At 32.0% G+C, this 27869-nt stretch overlaps 2 protein-coding genes across 3 annotated transcripts in view; one reads left to right on the top strand and one right to left on the bottom strand.

Annotated features, from left to right (window-relative positions):
- Window positions 1-27869, bottom strand: part of LOC133192011 (outer dynein arm-docking complex subunit 2-like) — a 225845-nt gene that overhangs the window by 89926 nt on the left and 108050 nt on the right. The window lies entirely within an intron of this gene.
- Window positions 8518-16315, top strand: LOC133192010 (nuclear receptor subfamily 4 group A member 2-like). Of its 2 annotated transcripts, none has more exons than XM_061327837.1 (9): window positions 8518-9263; window positions 11702-11796; window positions 11902-12662; window positions 12776-12956; window positions 13074-13203; window positions 13331-13491; window positions 13787-13986; window positions 14180-14358; window positions 14484-16315. In XM_061327837.1, the coding sequence occupies exons 2-9, from the start codon at window positions 11776-11778 to the stop codon at window positions 14747-14749; spliced, it is 1899 nt and encodes a 632-aa protein (XP_061183821.1). In that variant the 5' UTR covers window positions 8518-9263; window positions 11702-11775; the 3' UTR covers window positions 14750-16315. The 2 variants fall into 2 exon arrangements, with proteins under 2 accessions (XP_061183821.1, XP_061183820.1); XM_061327836.1 differs by lacking the exon at window positions 8518-9263 and adding an exon at window positions 9972-10196.

Raw genomic sequence — 27869 nt, 5'->3', positions numbered from 1 at the left:
GCAAAACTTATTTACTTTATTTGAACATTTTTCAGTCAAAATCCAAATCTACAGTAAAATAGTCTGTATTGAAAGAAACATTTCTGGCAATTTAGACTATATATATCAAATATCAGACTTCAATGAGAACATACCTTAATGATTCTTCATATTTTTTCTGATGGTCTGGCATATTGCTCTCTCAGTAGACACTGATTTCGCATTTGATGTTTTTAATGTAAAATCAAATATTTAGATTTTAATAATGTAACTCCTATGCGTAAATAACCAAAAACGTCATTATTTATCCAATCAGATACAGCTGTTGGGATAAGGGCAAAAAGGTTTGGTTCAGAAATAATATTTTCAATAGGATGGACAAATATTCTTTTGTTCAGCAAAAGACAAAGTTGTAAACTAGTATGACAGGTATTAAAAACTCACATCAATACACTATTGTTCAAAATTGAAAACAAGGCCAAGACTATGCGTGTCAAAGTTATCCACTCACAAAATGTTCTTTAGTAACAATAACAGAATGCTATGAAATTATATTTAGCATTCTGATATGAAACATATTTCACCTCAAGTCCTTGAAACAAGGAAACAGAATGGATACTACTGTGGGCGTCTGTACTTGTTACTCCTGGAGTTGTGGTCCCTATTGTCTTTATTATATTAAGGATTCAATTCGTCAATCCAAATGCAATCCTCGTTCGTATACCTTTCTTCAATATGGTGAGTGTCAGTTTTACTTAATTTCAACAATATAATATATATGTGGAATAGAATTAAGGGCAGAAAAGAGTATTTTTTTCTCTTAATTTTTTTTGTTCTATTTCAGTCTTACTTCATAAATTTATCATACCATTCAACAATAAAATGATGTTTCTTTAATTCAGATTCAACTTCTGCATGTAAAATATGTTTGCGTATGCATTGGATTTACTTTTGTCTTTTTGAATACATGTATAAAAACTTCTATAAAATTCCACCACTGTTTTCTAAAAATTCAAGATTTTTTTTTGAGTTTCTAATTTGAAATTGCCTTTTGGGAAAAAAAAGAAATGTAAAAATGCATGTCCCTATAGAGATGGAATTTTTGCTCCATTTTTTTTTCAAATTCCAGAATCATTTATTACAATACAAATAATGACTGGACCGATTCTTTATTAGAATAACTTTGTGGCAGTACTCACAGAATTTTTTGCTGCTTTTAAGTAAAATATAGCACTGTAACTTAATTTGCCAGCTATAGACTAGGGTCCAGGCAATATTTATCACCGGGGTGGGACCAGTGCAATATATATATATATATATATATATATATATATATATATATATATATATATATATATATATATATATATATATATTAAAAGTCTTGCAATTAGTCTTATAAAAAGAAAGATGCAAGTGTCCCACCCTCATGTTGAGTGAAAAAGTCAAAATATATAAAGCATAACCTTTCCTATTAATTAACATCTGTCATCTAGAGGGTTGGGATCGATAAATACCACTTGTAGGGTACAGAGGTACAGACTCTGTTTAACTGAAGAAAATGTTGGTATTTTCCATTTCAGAACTAAATGTTTGGGAATTTAGGATAAGGTTTTTGATTGCATGCAACCTGAAAATGTATAATAGTTGGATTAAATGAAGAATATGAACCATATTTATTTATTTTTTTCATTCGCAGGAAAATAAAGTATACTTCTGTACACTTTTGTACAAACTTTCATTTAACTTCTTTACATGTCTCTATATTTGGAAATGACCAGAGATTCTAAGTACTACAGATTTAAGAAAAAAGAAACATGTTTCTGGGATTGTAGAGAGATCTGACTTTTCATTGGAACGGTTAGGTCGGTAAAGTGATTTTGCAGAGTTCTCTGAATTGACCATATTTTTTAATTTTTTCAATGAAATGGCAAATTTGGTATTGTTTTTCTCAAAATAGCATTTACTTTCTAAATCTAAAATAATATATTAATTTCCAGAAATGTAAAGGTGACAGAAGACAGTTTCGCACTGAATGCCAAGTTAAAATTGTTGGGGAAAAGGGAGAACCTGAGGGATTGAGGGTTATAAATTATTCATATACCCTATGAAACTATTAAATGTTCCCTCATTTCATTATAAAATATAGTATATGTATATAAATATTCAAATATTAATATTAGGTTTCAAAGTTACATACAGGTATACTTATATAGTGTGATTTACTAATTCTTTTAAGGCGAACTTTAAAGAGAACTATAATTTGCATGTCCCATCTACATTATTGGTGTTTAAAAAATTGCTTGCCCAACCTTATTCCCCCCAAAAGCTTCTATCACATTATACTTTGCACTGGCCCCACCCTGGTGATTAATATTATCTGGTCTCCTAGAGCAATCCTATCAGTTGTCAGACTACTTGTGAAATAAGGATAGTCTGATCCTCAGGTTTTGAAAATCAGGAATTAAGTGTTTGAAATGCTCACAAAAATGTCTTTGAATTCTCAAAGTAATATGTATTTACCCATGGCATTTCTAAAAAGTTCTTCATTTTAGTTTATCACATTATACAGGGAAATTACCAAATTTCAAATATATTTTTAGGACACGCGAATAAAATCAACCGCTATGCATTTTCTAATTGAAAATTGATCAACAATATATTTTAAAATAAAAAAAAACTATAGATATCCAGGCATTCGGAGAAAATTGCATGTTCTTTATACTTATACAGCGCTTTAGTTCTATTTACTTCAATTGTTATAATAGAAGAAGAAGCTTGTGCTATCATTGCAAGATATCAGAGATCACTTCTAATTTTATATCTTGCTAAATATTGGTATCTAAGGCTAGATTAAAGGAAATTCAATTTTTCTAAAAATGTATTTATTTTTGTACTTACCAGGGGTACAGATGTCAACTTTTTACAAGACCGTTTCTAAGACTTCAAAGAACTTCGAATCATATTGAGATGCATGAAATGAAAATTGTTTTGCACGAGATTTCAACTTCAATTTTCATTTCGAGATTTTTTAAATTAAATAATAATTTTAAGAGTTATTGGTCCTGGTTGAGTAAACTAAAAGCAAAAAGAACCAGATAGAGGAAGAAAGCAAGATGGTAGTAATAATGAATAAATAAAACGAAGAAAAAATGTATACTTATATTATCACGAATGAATCTATCGTAATATCAGTTTCAAAGCACTTACATATATACATACAATATCATAGATGTCGAAAGTAAATTAGATGAGGGGAAGGGGGTCCGGGATTATGATTTTACAAATTCGGCGGGTTTTTATCTTCATAAACGTAGCACGATATGAATAATAATTTTGCTTTAAGATGAACTGTATTTTCATCTAATTAATGATTACAAAAACTCAACTAAATGTCGATAAACCCCTTCTTTGCTCCTTTAAGGACATACGCAACGTAGTTTGAACTTTATTGTCTTTTTCCCTGGAGCTGAAGAGTTCCAATATTTAAAGGAACTGTGTGATACATTTTATCGTCTACATATGCTGTTGTACACTTCTTCTAAAACAAGTTTTGATAAACAAAACATCTACAATATATGTTTAGTAATTTTTGTATATTTTTCTTTAAATTATACACAAAATTTCAACAATTGATATCTTTCCAAAACCCCTGGTAATGCATGCTGATTTTTTGTCTACGAACATTTGATGGCACTATAATCTTAAATTAAGAATATCTTGAAAAATTATCAGTAGGTAAGGTACGTTGCGTATGTCCTTAAATCTGCCAGTGAAAAAGAAAAGACTTTTTTAAAAGGTCTAAAAACTAATATGAACGTTCAACAGACGTGCTTCCGAACAACCATTGTACTTTTGTACAAATATTTTTTTTTTCGTTTTCATTTCTTTTTTCCTGTTAGAATGTTTGTCTGTTTTTAAATTTATTCAGCATAATTTTTTTTCTGCTAAAACTGCAAACTAAATATTTGACTTGTAAAAAGAAAATGAAATATTTTGACTTATAAAAAATAAATAATTGTATGTTTCTTTTTGTAAAGCATTTTTAAATAAAATCTAACTTTTTAGATTAAAATATTAAAGTGCGGTTAACTTGTACTTAATGAAATACAAGTAAAGGTGTATACATGCACTTACGAAAAAAAGAAGAACGGATTCAAATACGTTTCGAAAAAGTATCGAACCGTTGGCATAAAACAGTAGAATGTGCTTTCGAACAACCATTATACTTCGGTACAAATAATTTTTTTCTCGTTTTCATTTTCATTTGGGGGGGGGGGGGGGGTAGTATGTTTTGTTTGTTTTCGTATTCTAGTACCCATCACACTCTGTTTGGCACAACAACGTTACCGATTTTAAATTTTTTCAACCATGATTTTTTCCCGCTTAAGCTGCGAACTAAATATTTGACTTATAAGAAAAATGAAATAAATGTACGGTTCTTTTTGTAAAGCATTTTAAAATAAAATCTTACTTTTTATATTAAAATACAGTAACCGTAATTTTAAAGTTCAGTTTACCTGTACTTAATCACAAACATGTTAAGTTGATTATATGCACTTTCAAAAGAAAGTACGTTTTGAAAAAGTACCGCACCCTTGGCATAAAACAGTAGAACTTCAAATCTATATTTGTCGTGAATTTATGCAAAAAGGCAATGTAACATTACAGTTGGTGACTGGAATACTTGAACAAAAAAGGACGAGGGAATGCATTCGCATCATGTACAGTGTATTTTCTTCCCAAATACTAAAATAAAAAAAAAACGACTTATTTTCGATCGCAGTCCCCGACGAGTACATTACATGGTCTGCATAGGTCTTGATTGATCAATAAGATAGCTGCCCAAAATCACATTTAGTAAGCTTATTTATAGATAATGGTGCCACGGGCAAATCTTCGTTATACCTGAATTTAGGCGAGTCTGCTTTTAATTTTTGTATTGCCGCAGTCTGCATCTTGTAAATAGTTCCTAATGTACGCAAATAAAAATGTAAATAAACTGTTCATTTCCGATTGGATCTTTTATCAACGATATCAGAATGACGAAACAATTATAGAAGACAGCAAACACGTTTACACTTCGTTTATTTACCTGCAGAGAAAAGCCCAAGTCGATCAATTTTCATGAATGAGTGGAAATGCTCTATAATCGGTGGGCGTTTTACGTAAAACTAGCAGATAAATTTTGCATATTTTATTTAAATCTCCATTGAATATTTTTTATAGCGATCAGCGATCTGGGGTCTGTTTTCAGGTTTACATAATTTCCTGGTTTTAAAAAATTTACTCAATTAATTTTGACAAATTAGTAAGTGTTTTCAGTTCCTCTTCCTTAAGTTGAAGAAAATCAGTATTGTTTCCAAATGTTGCGAAATTGTTAAACAATTATTCTATTCATTTCATTCTTTATTCAGAAAAGTAAGTAATTAGATTAAAGGCGTTGATTGTAAAAAAATGTTTCATTAATGTAGTAAATTGTGTTTGGCAGTAAAATAATATATCCCCTGCCTTGAATATTTCAAATTAGAAAATTTCGTCACTTTCATGAAAAACTGTATATATTGAATAGATTCTAGTTAAATAATGGTAAATGACAATGCAAATTTGAAAAGCAAATGATGTCTCAATTGCCAAACAGTTTACATATATTTAAGTACACCTAGAAGCTGTTAATGGCTTTACTTGTTGACGTGGTAAAAAGTTTGAAAACATTTTTAAAATTATACAGATATTTCTACACCAATTGTTTTCTGTTTCCCTTGATTTATTTTTTCCAGTATCTTCATAGTACCCTATTATTAGAGCAAGTCATCTCCTTAACAATTTCACGAAAAATGCAATTTTTAAATATGCTGAACTACCCGCTTTCTCCAATTATAATAATATATTGATGATTAAATCAAACTGTTATAATGGCTATTCTGCACTTACCTTGATGAAGATGTTTTAGCTAAATTTTTTCGTTATGAGCAAAATGCAACAAGAGTTATAGTTGCATTTTTCTTTTAATGAAAAAATTTAATACTTTCTTTTAAGATTTTTTTTTGGTTTGTGGTGTGTACTGTATTTTAACAAAAGGGATATGTATTTGTTAAAAATTAATGTGTTTTTAGTGTACTGGTGATGACTATAGCGGATTGAAGAGCTTTTGATTGAAAACCTAGAATAAATCAATTATGTGTTTCAAATTCAGAGGTTCTCTTGAAATGTGCCTCTTCAGCTTATGATATGCAAATTTAAAGTAAGTTTATGAAACACTTACTAATTACATAAAAAGTTATAAGTTTGTTGCTAAAATTTAAATTACTTATTTGGCTATTTTAATTATTTTGTTTTTCAAGAATTTAAAAAAGAAAAGAAAAACACAAGTACACATAAGAACCCTTGAAAATAACCTAAAAGTAATAAGTGACGTAGTATTGCAGCCTTTCACATCTGCCCAGAACTAGAAAGAAAACGGAAGCATCGATTAAACATTTCCTTCGCCGCTCTGATAAAAAAAATATAATTACTGCATACTGAAGACAATTGCATTATTTTCTATATTAACTTTAATACAGGGTAAGAAAATATCTATAAAAATGATTAAACTGTAATCCTAGGTATCGATGTGAATCAAAAAAGTTCATTGCTAGTAAAATATTCATCAATTTACATGTCATTAATTATTCTTTTTTCAAGGTTAGTTTTAAAGGCAATATTATTGTCCAATCAAACAAACTGTAACAAAAAGTATTTGTTCAATTTGTTCTCCGAAAGGTCGACAATTAATTAAGTGCATTTGTAGACACACTTTCCCCCGATTTATCATTAAATTAAGCGAAAATCGGGGAAATTACCTTTTAGTTGAAAGAGACATTTTTTTTCCAAATATCTCTTTAATCATTTTGAGCTAAACTTTCCCTGTAAAAGTTATTGAATTAAAAAAAATACAATTTAAAAAAAGTAGCGCAGCGCATAAACATTGAAAGTGAGGTAAATTACTTCCAATTTCGAAAGGATGTTAAAAAAAACCCCCTAACAATATGTATCTTTTGTTAAATCAGAATTTATTCTCTCTTGATCAGATATTGAGTAACGCTTAGGTTAACTCATCAGATTTCAAGAACTATTGGGCCAGACAGAGGTTAGATAGGAAACAAACTCATTATGCAAAAATTAGAAATGTTCCAAGGTTTTAAAATGTTATGCTAATTTGAATCTCGATATCTTAATCGAATTCACTTAAAGCAATAACTTTGTGCATCGGGGCTAAATAGAATCAGTTTATCAATCTTGACATCTTATTTTCTTCTAAGGGTCTTTTTTCTTGCATATATTACATTTGACTTGAATAATTTGGGAAATAAATATAGCTTAGTCTTATTAAATTTTGTTTTCTCTTTATCACACGATTTTTTTAAATCGTTATTAAACATTCCTCACTTTCCTCTTTTATCATGACGCGAATATTAAATTGTAAGCAATGTGTTGCGTAAAAGATGCATTTAAAAAAAATCAAGATCCTGAATGAACAGGTTTTTTTATGAATAGGATTTTATTGTCAGTATCTTTTATTATCAATATATTGATTTGCCTCTTTCATTCTGGTGACGCAGTGTATATAAACCCCGATATTGATTTTTTTCACTTACGCAATTGAATAGGTACTTTTATTCATACACAAATGTTTAGCCTATTTCTTAAGTAAAAATCCACGATAGAAAAAATGAAAAGAAAAGAGAACTTTTATTCAGGTCATAAAGATTTTTTTCATTCCACAAAAAAAACTTATTAGATTCGCCACTAAATTTTAAAACTTCAAGCTTATGCATGCTTGATGTTCGTGTTTTTCCCTCTGCCGATCAATTCATCTTTTGTCAATATTTTAAATCTTACTCATATCAAGATTTCTTTGTCTTTAAAAATTTAAAAGATGTTCTTTTTATTTACTAAATATATAACAATGTAGCGAAAAGAATAAAGTTTTCCTCATACATCAAGAGCTTACCAATGAATATTCTTGTTTCTCTACAACAGTTTGGTGTATGTTGTCATGCTTCTAGACGGAAATAAATGCATCTCAAATCTGGATTGTGTTTTCTTATAAACAAAACATCTGCTGATAATAAGAATGGATAAGAATAAATATACAGAAAACACATTTCGATGGCGAACACGAGAGCATTCCAAGACTGTTTGGAAAACGAAGTTCAAACTAAAGCTTAAATTTCTTTCTATGTTTTTCAATGTTCTGTCTCACCCTTATATTAATTATTCAATTAGAGTGATATTATGGATAGCATTTCCCAGTGGACGACCATTCTGCGAATTGTCCTAAACTGCTGTGCTATTATCTGGAAATTTAATGCCACAACTGTCGAGTCATTTTCGGTCATTTTGCTATTAAAGTAATGAGTTACATCCTCCACTGATCCGAAATTTGTTTAAATGCATGAATTCATGAAACATCTTTACGATATATGCCATACACCTACAAAGTAAATTTTTAATAGTTTTAACACCAGCCAGGTAGGCTTTTTGGTGATGTAAAACCACTGACCCACATTCAAGGCAAATGGTGAGATAACGTATGCACAATCGGCCCTCGTATTTACCACAATCTAGCCATATATGGTGTATTTATGTCACGAAGAGAGAAAAAATCAATGCCATAATACTGAAAAAAAAAAACATTCAGTCTAAAATTATCTTAAATCTATTATTAGTTTCCTAATCCAAAATTCGATGCCGTGTTTGCAATAACTAGCGTAATGCAGATTATTGATTTTTTTGCCCTTGTAGAAACCCCCCAACATGGTCAGATCGAGGTTTCGTCGATGTTTTATATATGTTTTGATCTATTTTTACTCTGCTTTGAGAATATCTGCGTCAGCCGCAATATTGACGTTTAGATTTAGTAGTGCAGCTTAGATTGACGACACGACCATGAATTCAGCCATGCGGGTTTCACTTAATCCACCAATGAAAAAGGCTGTTACAGCTAGAACAATTACTAGGAATGTACATTCAAATAGGGTGACGTAAGCCGTGATGCTGTGTGACGTCACACGTATTCTCATAGACATATTACGATGATAGTGAAATATATACACGTGATGGCAGACTATTACTCGATGTTGAAGTCTAATCGAGATGGTGTAACATGCATGGAATATAGCAGCCAAATTATATTTGAGCTTGGATATTTTAATGCAATCTGGCGTTTAATTTTGATTTTCATGATTCTACAAAACTACCATCTTTGCAGCATCAGGATTTGGAATTAAACAAATTAGAAGGTAAGACACTTTTTAAAAAATTTTCCCTGTAAGCATATAGCATAGTGTATAATATCTGCAACTGTCTCATATGGGTTAGATTGTGTAAAATATTTAGATACTGGAATTTCATCCAAAACTTTTACTAGGTTTTATCAATTTTTTTTCACAACATAACGCAAGTTGTTAGTCTTTTATTTTAGTTTTTATTTTATTATGATAAAAATGCTTCCAACATCCACAAAAAATAATTACGATGTTTTAAGTGTTTTTACACTTCTTAGCTGCCCGTTGCAGTATGCCAAAAACTCTGGCGTTTAACGGAAAAAAAGTTTTGTTATGTTTTTCTCAACCTATTTCAAAGATACACGCTAGAAAAATATTAACCTGATCATTTAATGTGCCATTAGACAAATCTACCTTATATTTTCTTTAAATCAAAATATGTATGCATTAAGCTTTAATAAATAACATATTCAAATAATAATAATTATAATTCCATGTAAGATATTTGCAATGTACATCTTGTAAAAAAAGGTAAACAAGAGACATAAAATAAGGAGATTGTCACAAATTTTGTTTCCTATTTTTCCAAGTTTTATTTCTTAGTGTTCTATGGCTCATATTGTATTTCGAAGATTTTACCACAGTTTCAGTTGAAATTCTGTCCTTTTTTTTTAATCAAATACCATTTCCACAGCTAAAACAGTTTTACAATCTTTCATGCATATTACACAAACTAGAATATGCGACATTATCATTTTATCATTTACTTGCACCTTGTACAAAAAATAAACGATTCTCTTGGAGAAATTATTTACTGTAGCTGTGCTGAAAGGGAAATAACGCCTACTTTGTTTTACGTGGACGTACTTCATTTTCATATTGCTATAAAACCTCAGACTCGAAATGAAAAATGGCATTACCTTAGAGTTAAGGTCGTGGTGAGGTTATGTAAGTATAACACATATATTAAATTTGCTTTGTTAACATGCTCCAACACCGGATCTTGTCATTTAGATTTGAGAACAAGGAATGCGGTTAAGCAATTGATTTGGCTTGTCATGGTCTGATATTTTCTTGACTGATGATGGAAAATTAAAACAAAATGAAAGCAAGTGCACAAAATTTCTAGATAAACTTATACAAGAAATAGAAAACTTGCAATATCACATTTTAAATTATAATTCTAAAATCTTATGCCAAGCCCTTTTTTAATTAAAAAATTATGTAATTTTTTTCATTTAACTGAATAAATAAATCTGTTACCAGAAATAACTCGTTTCTGATTGATCTTTTGTAAGTATTAAACTATTTTTTTTTTAAATCAGATAAGAGCAATATACTTGAATATCTCCAAGATGACTGGATAATACTGAAATGATTAATAATGAAAGAAATGTTTCGTAAGTCATTCCAGCATTTCTTTGGAAATGTACAATACGCGTGCTAAAGACTTTCCTATCAGCTGAGTTTGCAAATGGATGCTGTATCATGTCATCTTTATCAAAATTGGAGAAATTTTGGCCACTGTTTCTTGACGTCATTCTGATATTATAAGAATTATCCTGTGTGTTCTTTATCAATACACGACAAAATAGCAGTTGCTTTATTATGTGTATATAGTTTGTAAGATGCGTGGAAAAAAATAATAGCGAAATAAATATACTCAACAAACTTGTAATTTTGTTGCATATATGTTTGTTGAAAAAGTATTATTTTTTTCCAAGTTTCTTTTTTATGCGATAGAATTACCTTAGTTTTGAAGAGAGACCGTTGTTTCCTTTCTGAAGCAAATAAATAAATAACAGCTCCAATTTGACCCAGACGCAGAGATATTTAACCCTTCCCCCATATAACACTGGATTGCCATGTGATTTCACAAATTGAATAAGATTAGTTGTTGACAGACATAAAATGGAAACAAAACTGTACCTAATGATATCATTATTGTATACTTGTTTATGGATCGATTAGAACCTCAACTATTTCACGGGGCACGAACTCATTTCTCTTTTTCATCTTGAATGAAAATGAAATATTACTGAATCAGGATTAATTTAATTGGATTTTGTAAAACACTTAAAGTATTTAAACTATCTAAAGAAGGTAAATGTGTTTAAAAATTTCAGAAAAAATGGCCATACAGGTTAATTGTTGAAGTTTAAGTCACTACATAAAAATTATGATACTATATTTCAAATTAGAAAGCAATAAAATGTATAAACTAGCAAAGAACGAATGCGACAATTGGATTACAGAACATGGATTTCAATAATTAAGATGGACGTTTTCATTGAAACGTATATAAATTGTGTGTCACGTTGTATAGTTTTTGCATTTCGATTTGTCATGAACATATGCGGACTGAAAACAGGTATATATAAATGCCATAAGCGAACTTGACTATAAACAGTATGAAAGCTTCTAGACACCTACAACAACATTTTCTTTTTTAGCTTCTGCTATTCCATCGACCACTGTTGATCTTAGTCACTCATCGCAGAAACCTGAAGGTCAAAACACATCCCCAATGCTGCTTTTGCAATCACAGGTATTTTAAAAAATTGTTGCTAGAATTTAAAAAAAAATATAGTGAATACAAAGTGTCCATCATTTACCAAGATGAATATAAATACCTTTCAATTTTTTTTCATAGTCCTCTTACAACGCCGGAACAGGATTTCAGACGGATCCTAGTTGTATCTATCCTTCCTGTGGAACTCAGGCACCGGGTATGTTTCATTCCCCTAATGTTGGAAGCACCATTCCAGACTTTGGTGACAACTTTTTCCAAAATGACGATGTAACTCCTATTACAATGCCAAGCCAGTTTAACATTGGCTCATGTGAATTCCAACAAAGTTCTCATGGGATGTTTGAAGGACCATATTCTTATGACAGTTCTGTAATGGATAAACAACCGATGAAACCTCCTGTCTCTTTTGGTGATAATACAAGATGTACTAATGTCGCACATCAGAAAGTTGATGAACCGGTGTTTGCCTATGAAGGCACTTTCCAGAGTTTTCCTGCAATGGATACTCATTATCAACAACAATTACTGAATCAGAACACAAAGCCATTTGTACGCTCCGGTTTGTTTTCACCACATCAGAATGTATTTCCAGAGAGCCATACGGATTATACAAATTTAGACAAAAAAATGGCCGCTTATTCCCCTATTCAGGCCTACAGTGGCAATTCAAATGCATGTTCCCGAGGAGAAACCACATTCCAAAATTACGACCACCCTTTCCCAGGGAACACCTTACCTCAGTCAGATGTATGTTATCCCTGCCGTGACGTTCCTTTCCGTAACTCGTATGGAATTGATCACAGTTCTCTACAAATCCAGAGGCAAATGTCTCATCATGGGCAACTAAATCTCACACTTCCACCACCAAGACCTAACGAAGGGTAAGTAATTACTAAACAAAGTATCTATAAAATAAATTTGGAAATATTCTTAATTCATTATAATGAAAAATTCAAGTATTTACTTACTTGTATTTTAACGTTTTATTTTCTAGACTAAAATATCATATGGGGTCACCCACTACATCTCCCACATCTCTCTCATCAAGATCTTCACCCAGCAGTGGTCATGAAGGACCACAGCGAGAAGGCATGCTGTGTGCTGTATGTGGTGACAATGCTGCTTGTCAACACTACGGGGTCAGAACCTGCGAGGGATGTAAAGGATTCTTCAAGGTAAAACGTCAAACACAGCAGATACTTGCAATTGTTTGTCCCAAAGTCAGAAGGAAAGTGTTCACAAAAGATTTTAGCTACTTAATAATATTGTCTTTTTTTTTTTTTTTTTTACAGAGAACTGTTCAGAAAAACGCAAAATACGTGTGTTTGGCTGATAAAAATTGTCCAGTTGACAAACGAAGACGAAACCGGTGTCAATTCTGTAGATTTCAGAAGTGTTTATCTGTAGGAATGGTTAAAGAAGGTAAATAATTAAATCATGTGCTTGTTAATGCAACATTTCAAAGAATTTCTCCTTTATATACAATTTTTCATTGTGTATAATGAATACGTACATCACACTTTTTTCAATTTGTTTTGTTACTTTGCAGTTGTTCGAACCGACAGTCTTAAAGGACGTAGAGGTAGGCTTCCATCGAAGCCAAAGAGCCCCCAGGAGTCTTCCCCCTCTCCCCCAGTCAGTCTCATCACTCTGCTTGTGCGGGCACACCTTGACTCTAGTCCTGATAAGTCAAGCCACTGTTACTCAAAGGTATGTAAATTTTTAACAGAATCAATATACGGTATCATGTGAATTTTGTATTCATCTGCACCCAGTAAATTCAAAATAAACATGATAAATTGATCATCCCTTCAGTTTCAATAAAACAGACAATGCCAGAAAGTCTTTTAGTTCATTTATTTTTCTACATGCTAATTAATAAATGTAAAACTATGTCCTTACCTAGGACTACTATTCTACGTTTTGTTGTTGTTGTTTTTTTTTTTTGGAGAAAAAGTTCCGATTTTGCATTTCCTTCTATCATAAATATCTTCTTTTTTAAAAGTACGAAGTGCCTTGCACGAAATCAGAAGGATGCACTGAGAAGACAACAAATATGTTCTACGACCTGATCACTTCTTCAGTCAACATCATTAAGGCATGGTCGACCAAAGTTCCCGGTTTTTCCGACATATGTCAAGAGGATCAAAACATGCTTTTCAAATCGGCATCTCTTGAGCTCTTCGTTTTACGGCTTTCCTACAGGTATTGAAGGAATTTTGCATTAGTTTAATGTCTAACTAAAAGAATTTTAAGAAATATTTTTTCTAACATATCATATTTTTAAACACTCCCACACAGACAGATAAAATTTTTTTTTTATCTATTATATAAACTCTCATTTTAATGTAAAGTTCTTTGACCGCAAATTGTGACATTTATATTTAATAATTAACAGGATGCAAGGAAATACAGACAATGTCATCTTTGAAAATGGCACAGTACTTCATCGAAAACAGTGTGAAGAAATCTTTGGAGACTGGATAAATTCCATAGCTGACTTCAGTACTTCTTTATACAGAATGTCTCTAGACATTTCAGCACTAGCATGCATGGAAGCCCTGACTCTTATAACATGTAAGTTGCCTTAAAATGAAACCGTCTTAGATTCAGCTTTCACCGATTGCTTTTCCCCTTAATTTCTTACCAAAAATCATGCAATTGGATATATTTTTAACAAGTAACTCCAATTTAAATTGCAGTGAGACATGGATTAAAAAACCAAGCTAAAATGGAAGAAGTCCAGATGAAAATCATCGACAGTCTCAGAGATCACTGTGTGTACAATAGCGAGGCACAGAAAAAGCCCAACTACTTCTCTTCTATCTTAGGGAAAGTAGCTGAACTGAGAACTCTAAGTCGCCAGGGCATTCAACGAATGGAACTTTTGAAAATGGACACAAGCGAAGTTTCTCCTGCTCCTAATATGATTGAAGACATTTTCTTGTCCAGTGAATTACCATTTTAGCTAATCAGTACGGCAGTTATTGTCATATTTTTGATATTTTGTGTGTCAGTGGTAGATTTATGTTTTACTTTCACGTATAATTCTTTGAATGAGATGCTTTATCATGTGTCATATCTATCTTTATATTTATTGATGTTTATCAAAAAGGTGTTAACGTTTAGAATTACATGCTGTGTTTTGTTTTTAGTTCATCCTTTAAAGATTAAAACTGTTGTCATTTTTTACGTTCATGGTCATCAATATAAGCTTTTCGTGGAACTTTTGTAGAATTCTATACTTGTCTCAATACATAACATTACTCAATAATTTTTATGTGACCAAAAATCAACACTTTTTATGTAGTAACTATAGACATGTGATGCTTAAAGTGTGGCGTATGTCGTTTAACGTCCGATTAGTTTTAACTTTTATCAATTTTACTATTTAAATATTGCATTATTTAATTTTCTTAATTTTGATAATGTCAGTAGCCTTGTGTATGGCAATCATATTTGATATATCTCATTCATTTCTACAAGTCTTAGATTGAAACTTGTATTTTTCCCCCTGTATTTACCCACTCTTCTGCATAATACCAAATGAAAGATACATGTAGTTTTAGCTCACATTTGATCTGCTAGAAAAATTGAAAAGTCTTTGTTGTAATCAGTATTTTATTGATTTTGCCATGTTATTTGTCAATATGCTCTAGTCAAGTGCTACTGTTAAGTAACCGTATTTTTTGAAGTCGAATTGTGGCTTTTTAAGGATTGGGGGAGGGGGAGGGGGAGAAAATCTTAAATCATTTTGTAACTAAAGTATTTCAAAGAAACAACAGTATTGATGAAAACTGAATCTATTTAGAGATTGATGCTTGTATAAATATATTTTTATATACAAGAGAAACACTGAAAAACATTTCTCTGTCTCGATCGCATGGTTGATTGTTTGCAAAATTTATTATGATATTTATGAAAACTGAATGATCAAATGCTCTTAGAAATATATTTTTACATACAAAAGATTCATTAAAAAAAACAATGTCAATTTTCTGTCTTGATCGAATTGTTAATCATCTGCAAAATTTACAATGTAAACTATTTCGTAATAAATCTCTCAGTTTTGTCAAATACCACACTGCATTCTTAAAATTTATATTTGCAATTAAATAAATAGGGAGCTTTCTGTATCGTCTAAGATTCATTTTATTAAAGGGATAGTTATGTTGTATTTTATTAATTTACCATTTGTCAGTAATTATAAAAAAATTCGTACTGTAAATTTTGGATTTACTGACACCGGGTAAATTCAAAATTTACAACATGGCAGATCTAACCGTACTTCATTTGTTATAATCGATCTAGCAGTACTTTAAGTTTGTTACAATTGATCTAATAGTACTTTAAGTTTGTTACATTTTATGTGTTGTGATGAAGTGCCATAAGTAAGTACATTGTACGCCGCTTAAACGAAGGTACCCATTCCGAAATACATTGAAAGTGCAGATGTAACCAAACATCTATGAAATATATGTGTTAAGGATTCGTATTGTTACTTTTAATTGAATAAATCTATGAAAAAAATGTTTATCTTTTCCTTTTGTGAGAAGAGACATGATATAAATAACTGTGGATGCGAAATTTATATCTTTTAAACATAAACGTAGTTTACTCCATTTCATTCCAGTAGTACAAAATGACATACTTGTTTTTCTTTTTAAGGATGCATTCCCATTTTATTAAAAGCATGCATTAATTCTTGAAAGCATTGATTGATTGAATATTGTTTTACGTCCCGTGCGGGAATTTTTCACTCATATAGAGACGTCAACATCTACCGGTGAAAGGCTTCTAATTCAGACCTATACTCGGCACTCAGGGCCATTAATCAGTGAGGGTTCTTTATAGTGCCAACGCTTACCGTGACAAGGGACCTCGGTTTTAAGGTCTCATCCGAAAGACCCGTGACTTTCACTTGTAATGCCGGACGCTTGGCAAAGGAATAGTCACTACCTACATATGTATTTTACTTCTTAGGTTTGACCAGCGTGGCGAACAAAAATCGAACCAAGGCCTCCCAATCATGAAGCAAACGTCTCCTCTACCTGGCTACCGTGACCGGTTTCTTAAAAAGACAAAAGATCAAATATCCATCATAAATAATCATATAAAAGAAATCATATTAAAGAATTTTTAAATTGAAGTGATTTTCAAAATTTCGAGATTTACTGATCGAGTCCCACAGTGAAAATGTTCTAGCATACATTTTCATAAAGTATCAGCCATGAAATAGATAATACAAGGATACTTTAATTCACTTTCCCATTTTCATTTTATAATAGTTACGTTCCAGTTGATTTCATTCTTAAACTCGTAAAATTTGGTGTTAGAGAACGGGAAAATGTGTCTGAAGGAAGGTTCAAGATCGGGAGAGAGACAGTACCAACAGTTTCAGAGAAACCAGTAAATGCTTTTAAAAAGTCTTCAATGACTTACTAACAGATAGATAGAATGTGAAAAAAATGCTAACAACTGGAGAAATGGATGAAATCTGTGGGAAAAAGTGGGCTTCCTGGAAAATAATAAGTATGAATTTATCAACATTGGATACTTCCTCGCTTGCTATTGCCACCACTGGTGTATGATGTACTAATTACCACAAAGTGGATTTAAAACAAATATAATTATCAACCTGCACTTAAAATACAGGCTATATGAATATATTTATATATCTCAGTATATGTGCCTTGATATTGGCTAAATTACTGCCAAATATCTCATTGATATTTCAAGTGACAAAAAAGCTACCCCCAAAAATGATGCTAAAAATGTCAGGAGTATATTACCGTTTGTAATATTTTTAAAATTTCCCACTTTTTTGGAAGATCTGTAAAATAAAAAGTAATGGACTAAATTGGATAAATAAGGGCTCTCCTGATAAAATTCAATGTATTGATCTTTGAATTTAGACTAGTAACTTTGTCTTAACAGAGTTATGGTCACAGATGATGTTATGCCATGTCAGCGTGCAACGGAAAGAAATGTAACACAAGTGAACTTGTGATGAAATTTATTAAAAGATAATTTACGAAATATAAATGTAGAAGTTTGTATATCCGAAAATAAATCGAGTAAAGTTACATAAAACAAAGACGATTTGAAATGCTCACACACGGACACACACACAAACGTTTTGGTAACTCGGAATAGTCCAGAGTAAAATTGTATTTTCTTGATGACGGTATGTCCAGTACATCTAATATTCACGTCCGGGTTAGTCCACGGCGGTTCTAACACTGATTCTCTCACACAACACATGGCATTCACTCAAACTTCAATTAACACATTTACGCAATTATCACACATACGAGTCGGACACTCTTTGAGGCAGAGGACTGACACTAATTCTTTAAATAAATATTGAGTGACAATTTCCTTTTTACTGTCTAAACATTAATTGTTAGATAAATAATTTTAAGTATATGAAGCATTAAAAATCATTCTTTTTATGAAATCAAATTTTGTTAGATTGTATATTAATTTTGTAAAATTTACTATGTGACAAATGTATTGTTGCCAAAACATTTATTTTGAAAATTGTATGAGAATTGGATCAAAAAAGAATTTTCATAATGTAAAACAATAATTGATATACCATATACAAGGTTTGATTGTTTTGTGAATAACTAGCAGCATTTATGAAAGTCAAGTATACGTATGTGCATACCCATTTATGTCAGGAGTGCAACAATTGATGGTTTGCTCCCCATCTTATGTAAACTTTGATCAGTATATAAGTTTAAGCTTTCATTTTTTTTGGAAAACAAAGACCCAAAGACAATTTTAGATACTCTATTAATCTTTCAGTTACAGGATCTCTCTGTGTTATCTAGTGGTGTTCCAATCATCGATTATAATCGAAAATCAGTCGATTGCTTGCATAATCCAAGCGTTCGAATACAATTTTTTTTAATTCTGATTAATCGGTTTATTGTTTTATTTTACAAGCATAATAGTTTTTAAGCCAAATTTTCCAGCCACCGTATTGCTGTTAACTTATTGGTGGATCGTAATGGTGCAGATAAACAGATAATTGTAATCATACCCGGGTAACAAAGCACATTCCCGAGTATGGACGTACTTTAGGTTCTACGTACAAAATGAATGAAGGGCCAGCTGGACCACCACAGAAAGTAGTCATTTACCCATTTATTCTTACCATTTACTTATTTAAATTGATAGACTTTTTAAATGTCCAATTATAATCGATAATTTTAAAATTAGTTACAATAACCCAATCATCGATTATGAAATTCTTACCGATTCTCATCACCAGTGTTATCCGAATATCAACGGTCAAAATTGCAGCACTCCAGTTCCAAGATGAAATGACTTCTGTTTACTTATTATTATAATTCGATCAATTAGCATCTATATGATAAATTTATAGCTTAATTATTGCCAGTGTCATTAGAGTTTTGTTGTATCTTTTCTTTTATTTTTAAATTTAGAAAGAAATCACTGAAAAAAAATTAATTACACAAGATTCAAGTTCAAGTTCTTTATTTCTTTGCGTCATGCGACACATCAGATTACATATAGTAATAACTAAACATATATACAATATTGTAAAATATAACAGTATGAGAGTGAGCATAATCAATTAATAGCAAGTAAACTATGTAGGACGTGTTTTTAACAGGCAATTGTAATTATAAAACACTAAAAAATTACGATTCATTCTTCTAATGGAAGCTTGATATAAGTTCCTTTATATTTTGTACACTTAGAAGTTGAATTAATTTCCAAACACTGGATTTCTTATAATAATACTTTTTCAAATACCGTACGGTACTTCGATCTAAGGTCATGATAAAAAGGACATTGTAAAATAAAATGAAATTCGTCTTCGATAACATTCAAAGAGCACATTTCACATATTCTATTTTTTCTAATTTCATTAACATACATGTATCTACCAGTTTCAACATTTAAATTATGGGCAGACAGTCTTATTCTAGCAATGTGTATTTTGTACATATAATTAATAGGTTTACGCAAGTAATATTGTACACCAAAATTATCAACCAAATGTTGGTATAGCGGGCTTCGGGCATTGTTACAAATATTAGAAAGCATAGTATGATAGTTATTCATCTCAAGGAATCTTTGTTTTACTAACATATAACATTATCATTGAAATCTGCATTAAATATATAGCGAAGTCCCGGTTTATTAAGTTCATTTTGAATGTCTCTGATCCAAATATCATTATTCTTTAATCTTTCTTCCAAGCATGATTTTAGTAGAATATTTTGTTTCCCCTTTAGTTTTAAAAAATATTTTATAATTTTCAATTTTCTAGATTCCCTCATAGGCATTCTTCCAAATTCAAATACACAAGATTGTTACAGGCACTTTTTTTAAACGAAGTAACTTTTTACAAAAGAGACTTTGTATTTTTTCTACATCTAGAGCTTTATGAAATCCCCACACATCTGCTCCATAATTAAGAATACTACAGACATACAGTTCAAAAAGTGATATTTGGGTTTCAACATTAAAATCAAAGTTGCAGAATTTTTTGTTCAGCGCATAAAATACATTTCTTCCCTGTTCAGATACGTGCTATTGAGTTATATTAAATTTACCATTATAATTGAAACACATTTCTAAATAACTGAATCTATTTACTATTTCAAGTTCTTTTCCACTGTAAAACCATTTTTCTTCATTTCGTAAACTTCTACTATTTCTAAACACTAAAAGTTTGGTTTTATCTGTATTAACTTCAAGACCCCATTTCTTATTATAAGTATTTAATTCATTCAATAGTGTTTGAAGTGACATTGGTGAGTCTGCAATAAGTATCATATCATCTGCATACATCAACAGAAAAATGGAAATTAACTGCAGTTCAACAAAAGAACAATTGTTTTCTAAAAAATGCATCTCAAATCATTAACATATAATGAAAACAATAGAGGTGATAAAACCTCCCCCTGTAGTAAGCCAACATTATTTTCAAAATGCTCCGACAGCATACCATTGAACTTGATTTTTAGATAACTACATAACAATGTACATAACAATTTTACTGTAGCGCATAAAAATGTTCCGATGTAATTTATGCTTCAAACTTCTTCTTTAATGTCTGATAATGCCATGGCTATAGGAGTGCAACAAAACGTTAAACTAATCAATGATTAAGTATGTATAAATACAGTCAAAATTTGATTGGCAGAATGTTTTTAGTTGAACTCATTTGCTACCAGTATTTCACCCTTGAAATAAAATGCCTTATTGTAGACTTATATTACGTAAATTTATATATATATTTAGTTTTGTGACATTAAAAAGATTAATTCATGATATCAAGCCATGTTAAAATATTTTTACGCTAAGCTTTGTAGCCATGAACTATAAATGTTGCAGAATTTCATTACAAATTAATTTTGCTAAAACTTCATGAATTTTGCTAAAACTTAATGAATTTCTGTGTTTTATACTTTTAATTTTTTAATCATACTATAATCAGGAGTGCAACAAAATTGTTTATATATTAACAATGAACTATATATCCATTACACAAATTAAATTGTAGAGCGTGTTTGGTACTATTTGTAGTTTCAATCAGTATTTCTATTCATAAATTGTAATATTTTGGGACATTTACCGTCAATTTACAATAGAGGTTTTCATCAATTACCATATAAAAAAATTACATAAGCAATTAACGATATTCGTAAATCAAGAAAATATGAAAAATCTGTATTAAATGTTTTAACAATTTCAAAAAGATTAATTGCTTTTAAAAATTTAAGTTATTGTGTATAACGATTTTTAAAATTTATGCTTAATTTAAAAAAAAAACGTATCAGAAGTCAGGGATGCCACAAAATAGGGTCACTTCAAAATTAAAAAAAATTAAATAAAAAATGTCAGACCAAAATTCTTTTTATCCTTACATTTACATAATGGACTAAATTGACGAAAAAGTAATTTTTGGAATTTATTGTTTCCATTATTTTTTTTATTATTATTTAGCTTTTCAGACCAGAATTGAGACAAATAATGTAAATTATCGATAAAAGGTGCAATTTCTTTTATAGAATAGAAGAAACTCAATCAAGGATTTGATTTTAATTATTCATTCATATACCTTGCACAATTATGAAGGAAAAAAATATAAAATTTCCTTTGATTATGTATTTCAGAAAGTCATTTAAGATGTACTAGCATTTGAATTTTTCAGGTGAAGTTTAGTTCATTAAAATTCTGAAACTCTTTGATGCATTTGTCTATCTCATTGCCACTTTGGAAATTTTAATTAGAACGTATATACAGTATGATGATATAATTGAAAAACAAGAGGCCCAAGGGCCTTAACGGTCACCTGAGTATAATACAACAATTTAGAGGATCCATAGAGTATAAAATGAACTGAAAGGTGAAGCTTTGTTGCCCAAAAGCAAGAAAAATAGGGTGATCAGGATCAACAAAATAATTAGTCTAGTGTTCATTAACAGTACATAAATTAGGTTCTAATCTGTTCCCCATTTATCACTCTCACCAGACAGTATATAAACAAACTTATAATCAGTGCTTCTGAACCCTTTTAATTCCTTGTTGAAATCTCTTACATTGGCCTCTCTTGGTCTTTGATGAACATTTAATAAGACAAGTTATTTTTGTCTCATTTTTATTTATCTGTTACTTACAAGTCTACCTGATCATTAAAACTATGAAAGTACTTTTTGTATTATACAATAAAAATTCTTGCATAATTCTTATTCTTTTAACCTTTCAAGTACATTATTTACAGTGATCAATTATCACAAGTAAATGGCAAAGGGGAATAACTCCTCTCAGAATACAAATTAATAGAGCCCTGGCCTGGACCAGAACACTTGACCAAATGGTTCTGATGTTCAAAAATCTGCAGCTGGTAAAAATACCCTTCCTTATTAAAACTTTTACTCTTTTTGCCTCTGATATGCCCAGGTGCAGAGAAGATTTTTTAAGCATTAATGCATTTTCACTATATAATAAATAGAGCCCTGCCCTAATATCAGAACCTCTGATCCAGGGGTCATGAAATTCACAATTTTGGAAGAGGCATCCTTGCTTACCATAACCATGTATTTGTTTAAATAATACCCAGGAGAAGAGAAGATTTTCAAAGAAATAATGCACTTTCACTATATGATCTATATAGCCCCGCCCTAGCACCAGAACCCCTGACCCTGGGGCTATGAATTTCACAATTTCGGTAGAGTAACCCTTGCTTATCATAACTATGTATTTAAGAGCCCTCTATACACTGCACACTAGAGAGTTCTGATTTTGTTGCATGTTTATGCAGATAGAGTGATCTACTCTTTGATCAAGAATAAAATAAATTGAAATTGACAGTTTATTACTTAATTTGTGATCAAATCAAGCATTCATAACACTTTAATAGGCCAAGATGAATAGATAGAACACTTCATTTGCAGGTATTTTTCCCGCTTAAGTAAACAACAGTGATTTATGTTCATCAGTACTTCATCGTCTTTGAACATTTTTCCCAGGGGTAAATGCAAGGCACCCTTTATTGAAAATGTGATAGATAAGCTCAATATTTACACCTTTACACACTGTAATTTTCTCAATGTCCAAAAAAAATGTTCCTCTAGTGTATAGAGGGTCCTTAATTTGTTTAAATAATACCCAGGAGTAGAGAAGAAGATTTTCAAACAAATAATGCACTTTCATTATATGATCTATATAGCCCCACCCTAGCACCAGAACCCCTGACCCTGGGGTCATGAATTTCACAATTTTGGTAGAGTCACTCTTGCTTATCATAACTATGTATTCAATTTGTTTAAATAATACCCAGGAGTAGAAAAGAAGATCTTCAAAGAAATAATGCACTTTCACTATATGATCTATATAGCCCCGCCCTAGCACCAGAACCCCTGACCCTGGGGTCATGAATTTCACAATTTTGGTAGAGTCACTCTTGCTTATCACAACTATGTATTCAATTTGTTTCAACAATACCCAGGGGTAGAGAAAAAGATTTTCAAAGAAATAATGCACTTTCATTATATGATCTATATAGCCCCGCCCTAGCACCAGAACCCCTGACCCTGGGGCCATGAATTTCACAATTTTGGTAGAGTCACTCTTGCTTATCACAACTATGTATTCAATTTGTTTCAATAATACCCAGGAGTAGAGAAGAAGATTTTCAAAGAAATAATGCACTTTCACTATATGATCTATATTGCCCCGCCCTAGCACCAGAACCCCTGACCCTGGGGCCATGAATTTCACAATTTTGGTAGAGGGCTCAATGCTTATTACAATCATGCCAACAGTTTGACTGCTTGATGTCCAGGAGTAAAGAAGAAGATTTTTAAAGATTGCATTAATTTTGATGGTTTTGGCCCCACCCCTCAGGCCCCAGGGGGGCAGGGGCCACGAATTTCACAATTTTTGTTCCCCTTCACCCATAGATGCTATATACCAAAATTGGTTGAAATTGGTTCGCTGGTTCCAGAGAAGAAGCTGAAAATGTTCAAAAGTTTACGACCGACGAACGACGTACGACGACGGACAAAAACGGATAGCAATAGGTCACCTGAGTTTACTCAGGTGACCTAAAAATGACAAGGCAAGTTGAATTTTTCCAAAAATTGATTCGCCGTTCATTATTTTTTAATTCTCCCATAGCAGAAGGATGGAAGCAATTGCGAGCAGATACCTGCAAAGATGGCTGGGCGTACCACGAAGTTTCAGCAGCAAACAGTGCACATGCTATATAGCACAGACGTACCTCTAAAATGTCAAAAATAAGTTGTGTATCAGCTCTATAAACCATTTCAAAAAATTGGTCAATGGTCATGTTCAAAAGTCACTAGGTAATTTACTTTGGTATTTTACAAAAGCCACAGCGCCAAACTTTATATGTGCAAAACATTAAATCCATACCCCTTACAGTTCTCCTGGTACCTGGTCCATTTAATATACCGTACTAATTACACTCCCACCTAAAGACTCATGCGTGGATCAAGACGGGCAATGGCGGGAGGGGGGGGGGGGTCCGGACTCCCCCAGGGATTTTCAGTTAAAAAAATCTATATAAAGTAAAACAAATGACCTACGTTCCCCAACCTTCTGGGAAACACAGCACCCTCGTAAAATGGCAAGGAGAGTCATGTAGATAAAGAAAATTGATAAAATTGGATTGTCCTACCCCCCCCCCCCCCCCCAGCGTAATAAGTACATAGTATTTCAGGTTTGGGCAATTCGTTTACGTTTTTCTTCTCGCTTGTCAAAATATTTACGAGTTCGATATTTGTTTGAGTTGTTGTGGACACCCCCCCTCTCAAAATTTCCTGGGATCTGCGATTGCAGATATCGCGTTCAAATGTGATTTTGAAAAAAAAACAAACAAGAGGCCCAAGGGCCTTAACGGTCACCTGAGTATAATACAACAATTTAGAAGTTAAATACACTGACAGATGAAGCTTTGTTGCCCTAAAGCAAGAGAAGTAGGAAGATCAGGATCAACAAAATAATTAGTCTAGTATTCAGTATCAACTCATAAATTAAGTTCTAATCTGTCCCCCACTTAACACTATCACCATGCAGACTATTAAACTATGAGTGCTTCTGTACTATTTTTAAACCCATATTAAGACCTCTAGCATTGACCTCTCTTATGGTCTTTGAAGAACTTTTAATAATATAAGTTATTTTTGTCTCATTTTTATTTATCTATTACTTACAGGTCTACCTGATTATTAAAACTAAGAAAATACTTTTTGAATTATATGATAAACATTCTTGCATAATTATCTTATTCTATTAACCTTTCAAGTACATTATTTACAGTGATAAATTATCAAAGGTGAATGGAAAAGGGGAATAACTTCTCTCAGTAGAATACAAATTAATAGAGCCCTGCCCAGGACTAGAATGCTTAAACAAATGGTCCAGATGTTAAAAAATCTGGTAGAAATACGCTTACTTAAACTTTAAACTTTTACTCAGTTTTCTTCCGATATGCCCAGAATCAGAGAAGAATTTCACAGGTACAATGCATTTTCACTACAGATTCAACAAAGCCTTACCCTAACACCAGAACCCAAGACCAAGGGTCAAGAAATTTACAAATTTGGAAGGGTTACCCTCATCATCATAACTATGGACTTCAAAGAATTAACACTTTTCCACTATATTATCAAAAGCCCCCCCCCCCCTCGTTATGCCAGAACCCCTGACCCTAGGACCACAAGATTTAAAAATTCTGTTCGAAGCTCCCATTTTCATCATAGCTAAGCAATTTATTTATCAGCTCAACGCTAAGGAGCAGACAGGATTAATTAATGATTAATTAATAGAATTAATGCTTTTTCACTATATAATCAATAGAGCCCCCCCCCCTTCCTCAATAACCCAAAAAACTGAGGCCATATATTTAAAAATTTTGAAAGAGGCATCCTTGCCTATCATAATCATGCACTTAGTTTGTTTAAATAATCTCCAGTAGCAGAGAAGAAGATTTTCAAAGAATCAATGCATTTTCACTATATAATCAATAGAGCCCCGCCCTAACATCAGAACCCCTGACCCTGTGGCCATGGCTTTCACAATTCTGGAAGAAGCCCACCTCCTCATAATAACTATGTACTTAGTTTATCACGTTAATGCCCAGGAGCAGAGGAGAAGATTTTCAAAGAATTAATGCATTTTCACTAAATAGTCTATAGAGCCCCGCCCTAACACCAGAACCCCTGACCCTGGGGCCATGAAATTCAAAATTCTGGAAGAGATACTCTTGCTAATCGTAACTATGTACTTAGTTACTTTATTAAATATCCAGGAGCAGAGAAGACGATTTTCAAAGAATTAATGGGTTTTATCACTATATAATCATTAGAGCACCGCCCTAACACCAGAACCCCTAACCCTGGGGCCATGAAATTCAAAATTTTTGAAAAGGCACTTTTGCTCATCATAACTATGTACTTAGTTACTTTATTTAATACCCAGCAGCAGAGAAGAAGATTTTCAAAGAATTTATGCTTTTTCACTATATAATCAATAGAGCCCCACCCTAACACCAGAACCCTTGACCCTGGGGCCATGAATTTCACAATTTTGGAAGAGGCACTCTTGCTCTTCATAACTATATACTTAGTTACTTTATTTAATACCCAGGAGCAGAGAAGAAGATTTTCAAAGAAATAATGCACTTTCACTATATGATCTATATAGCCCCACCCTGGGGCCAGAACCCCTGACCCAGGGGCCATGAATTTCACAATTTTGGAAGAGGCTCTCTTGCTCATCATAACTATGTACTTAGTTACTTTATTTAATACCCAGCAGCAGAGAAGAAGATTTTCAAAGAAATAATGCACTTTCACTATATGATCTATATAGCCCCACCCTGGAGCCAGAACCCCTAACCCTGGGGCCATGAATTTCAAAATTTTGGAAGAGGCACTCTTGCTCATCATAACTATGTACTTAGTTACTTTATTTAATACCCAGTAGCAGAGAAGAAGATTTTCAAAGAATTAATGCATTTTCACTATATAATCAATAGAGCCCCACCCTAATACCAGAACCCCTGACCCTGGGGCCATGAATTTCACAATTTTGGAAGAGGCACTCTTGCTCTTCATAACTATGTACTTAGTTACTTTATTGAATACCAAGGAGCAGAGAAGAAGATTTTCAAAGAAATAATGCACTTTCACTATATGATCTATATAGCCCCACCCTGGGACTAGAACCCCTGACCCAGGGGCCATGAATATCACAATTTTGGAAGAAGCTCTCTTGCTCATCATAACTATGTACTTAGTTACTTTATTTAATACCCAGCAGCAGAGAAGAAGATTTTCAAAGAAATAATGCACTTTCACTATATGATCTATATAGCCCCACCCTGGGGCCAGAACCCCTAACTCTGGGGCCATGAATTTCAAAATTTTGGAAGAGGCACTCTTGCTCATCATAACTATGTACTTAGTTACTTTATTTAATACCCAGTAGCAGAGAAGAAGATTTTCAAAGAATTAATGCATTTTCACTATATAATCAATAGAGCCCCGTCCTAACAGCAGAACCCCTGACCC

This window comes from Saccostrea echinata, unplaced genomic scaffold, assembly GCF_033153115.1.
Source record: "Saccostrea echinata isolate AGI-Se365-2 ecotype Australia unplaced genomic scaffold, CSIRO_AGI_Sech_v1 ptg000025l, whole genome shotgun sequence".
Taxonomy (NCBI): domain Eukaryota; kingdom Metazoa; phylum Mollusca; class Bivalvia; order Ostreida; family Ostreidae; genus Saccostrea; species Saccostrea echinata.
This window is presented reverse-complemented; position numbering and strand designations above follow the sequence as displayed.

Excerpts from the sequence above, each read along its gene's own strand:
- LOC133192010 (XM_061327836.1), top strand. The coding sequence starts at position 9,989 with ATGCGACATTATCATTTTATCATTTACTTGCACCTTGTACAAAAAATA. Across the intron at positions 13,492-13,786 it reads CAAGCCACTGTTACTCAAAG|TACGAAGTGCCTTGCACGAA; the intron begins GTATGTAAATTT and ends CTTTTTTAAAAG. Across the intron at positions 14,359-14,483 it reads AGCCCTGACTCTTATAACAT|TGAGACATGGATTAAAAAAC; the intron begins GTAAGTTGCCTT and ends TTTAAATTGCAG.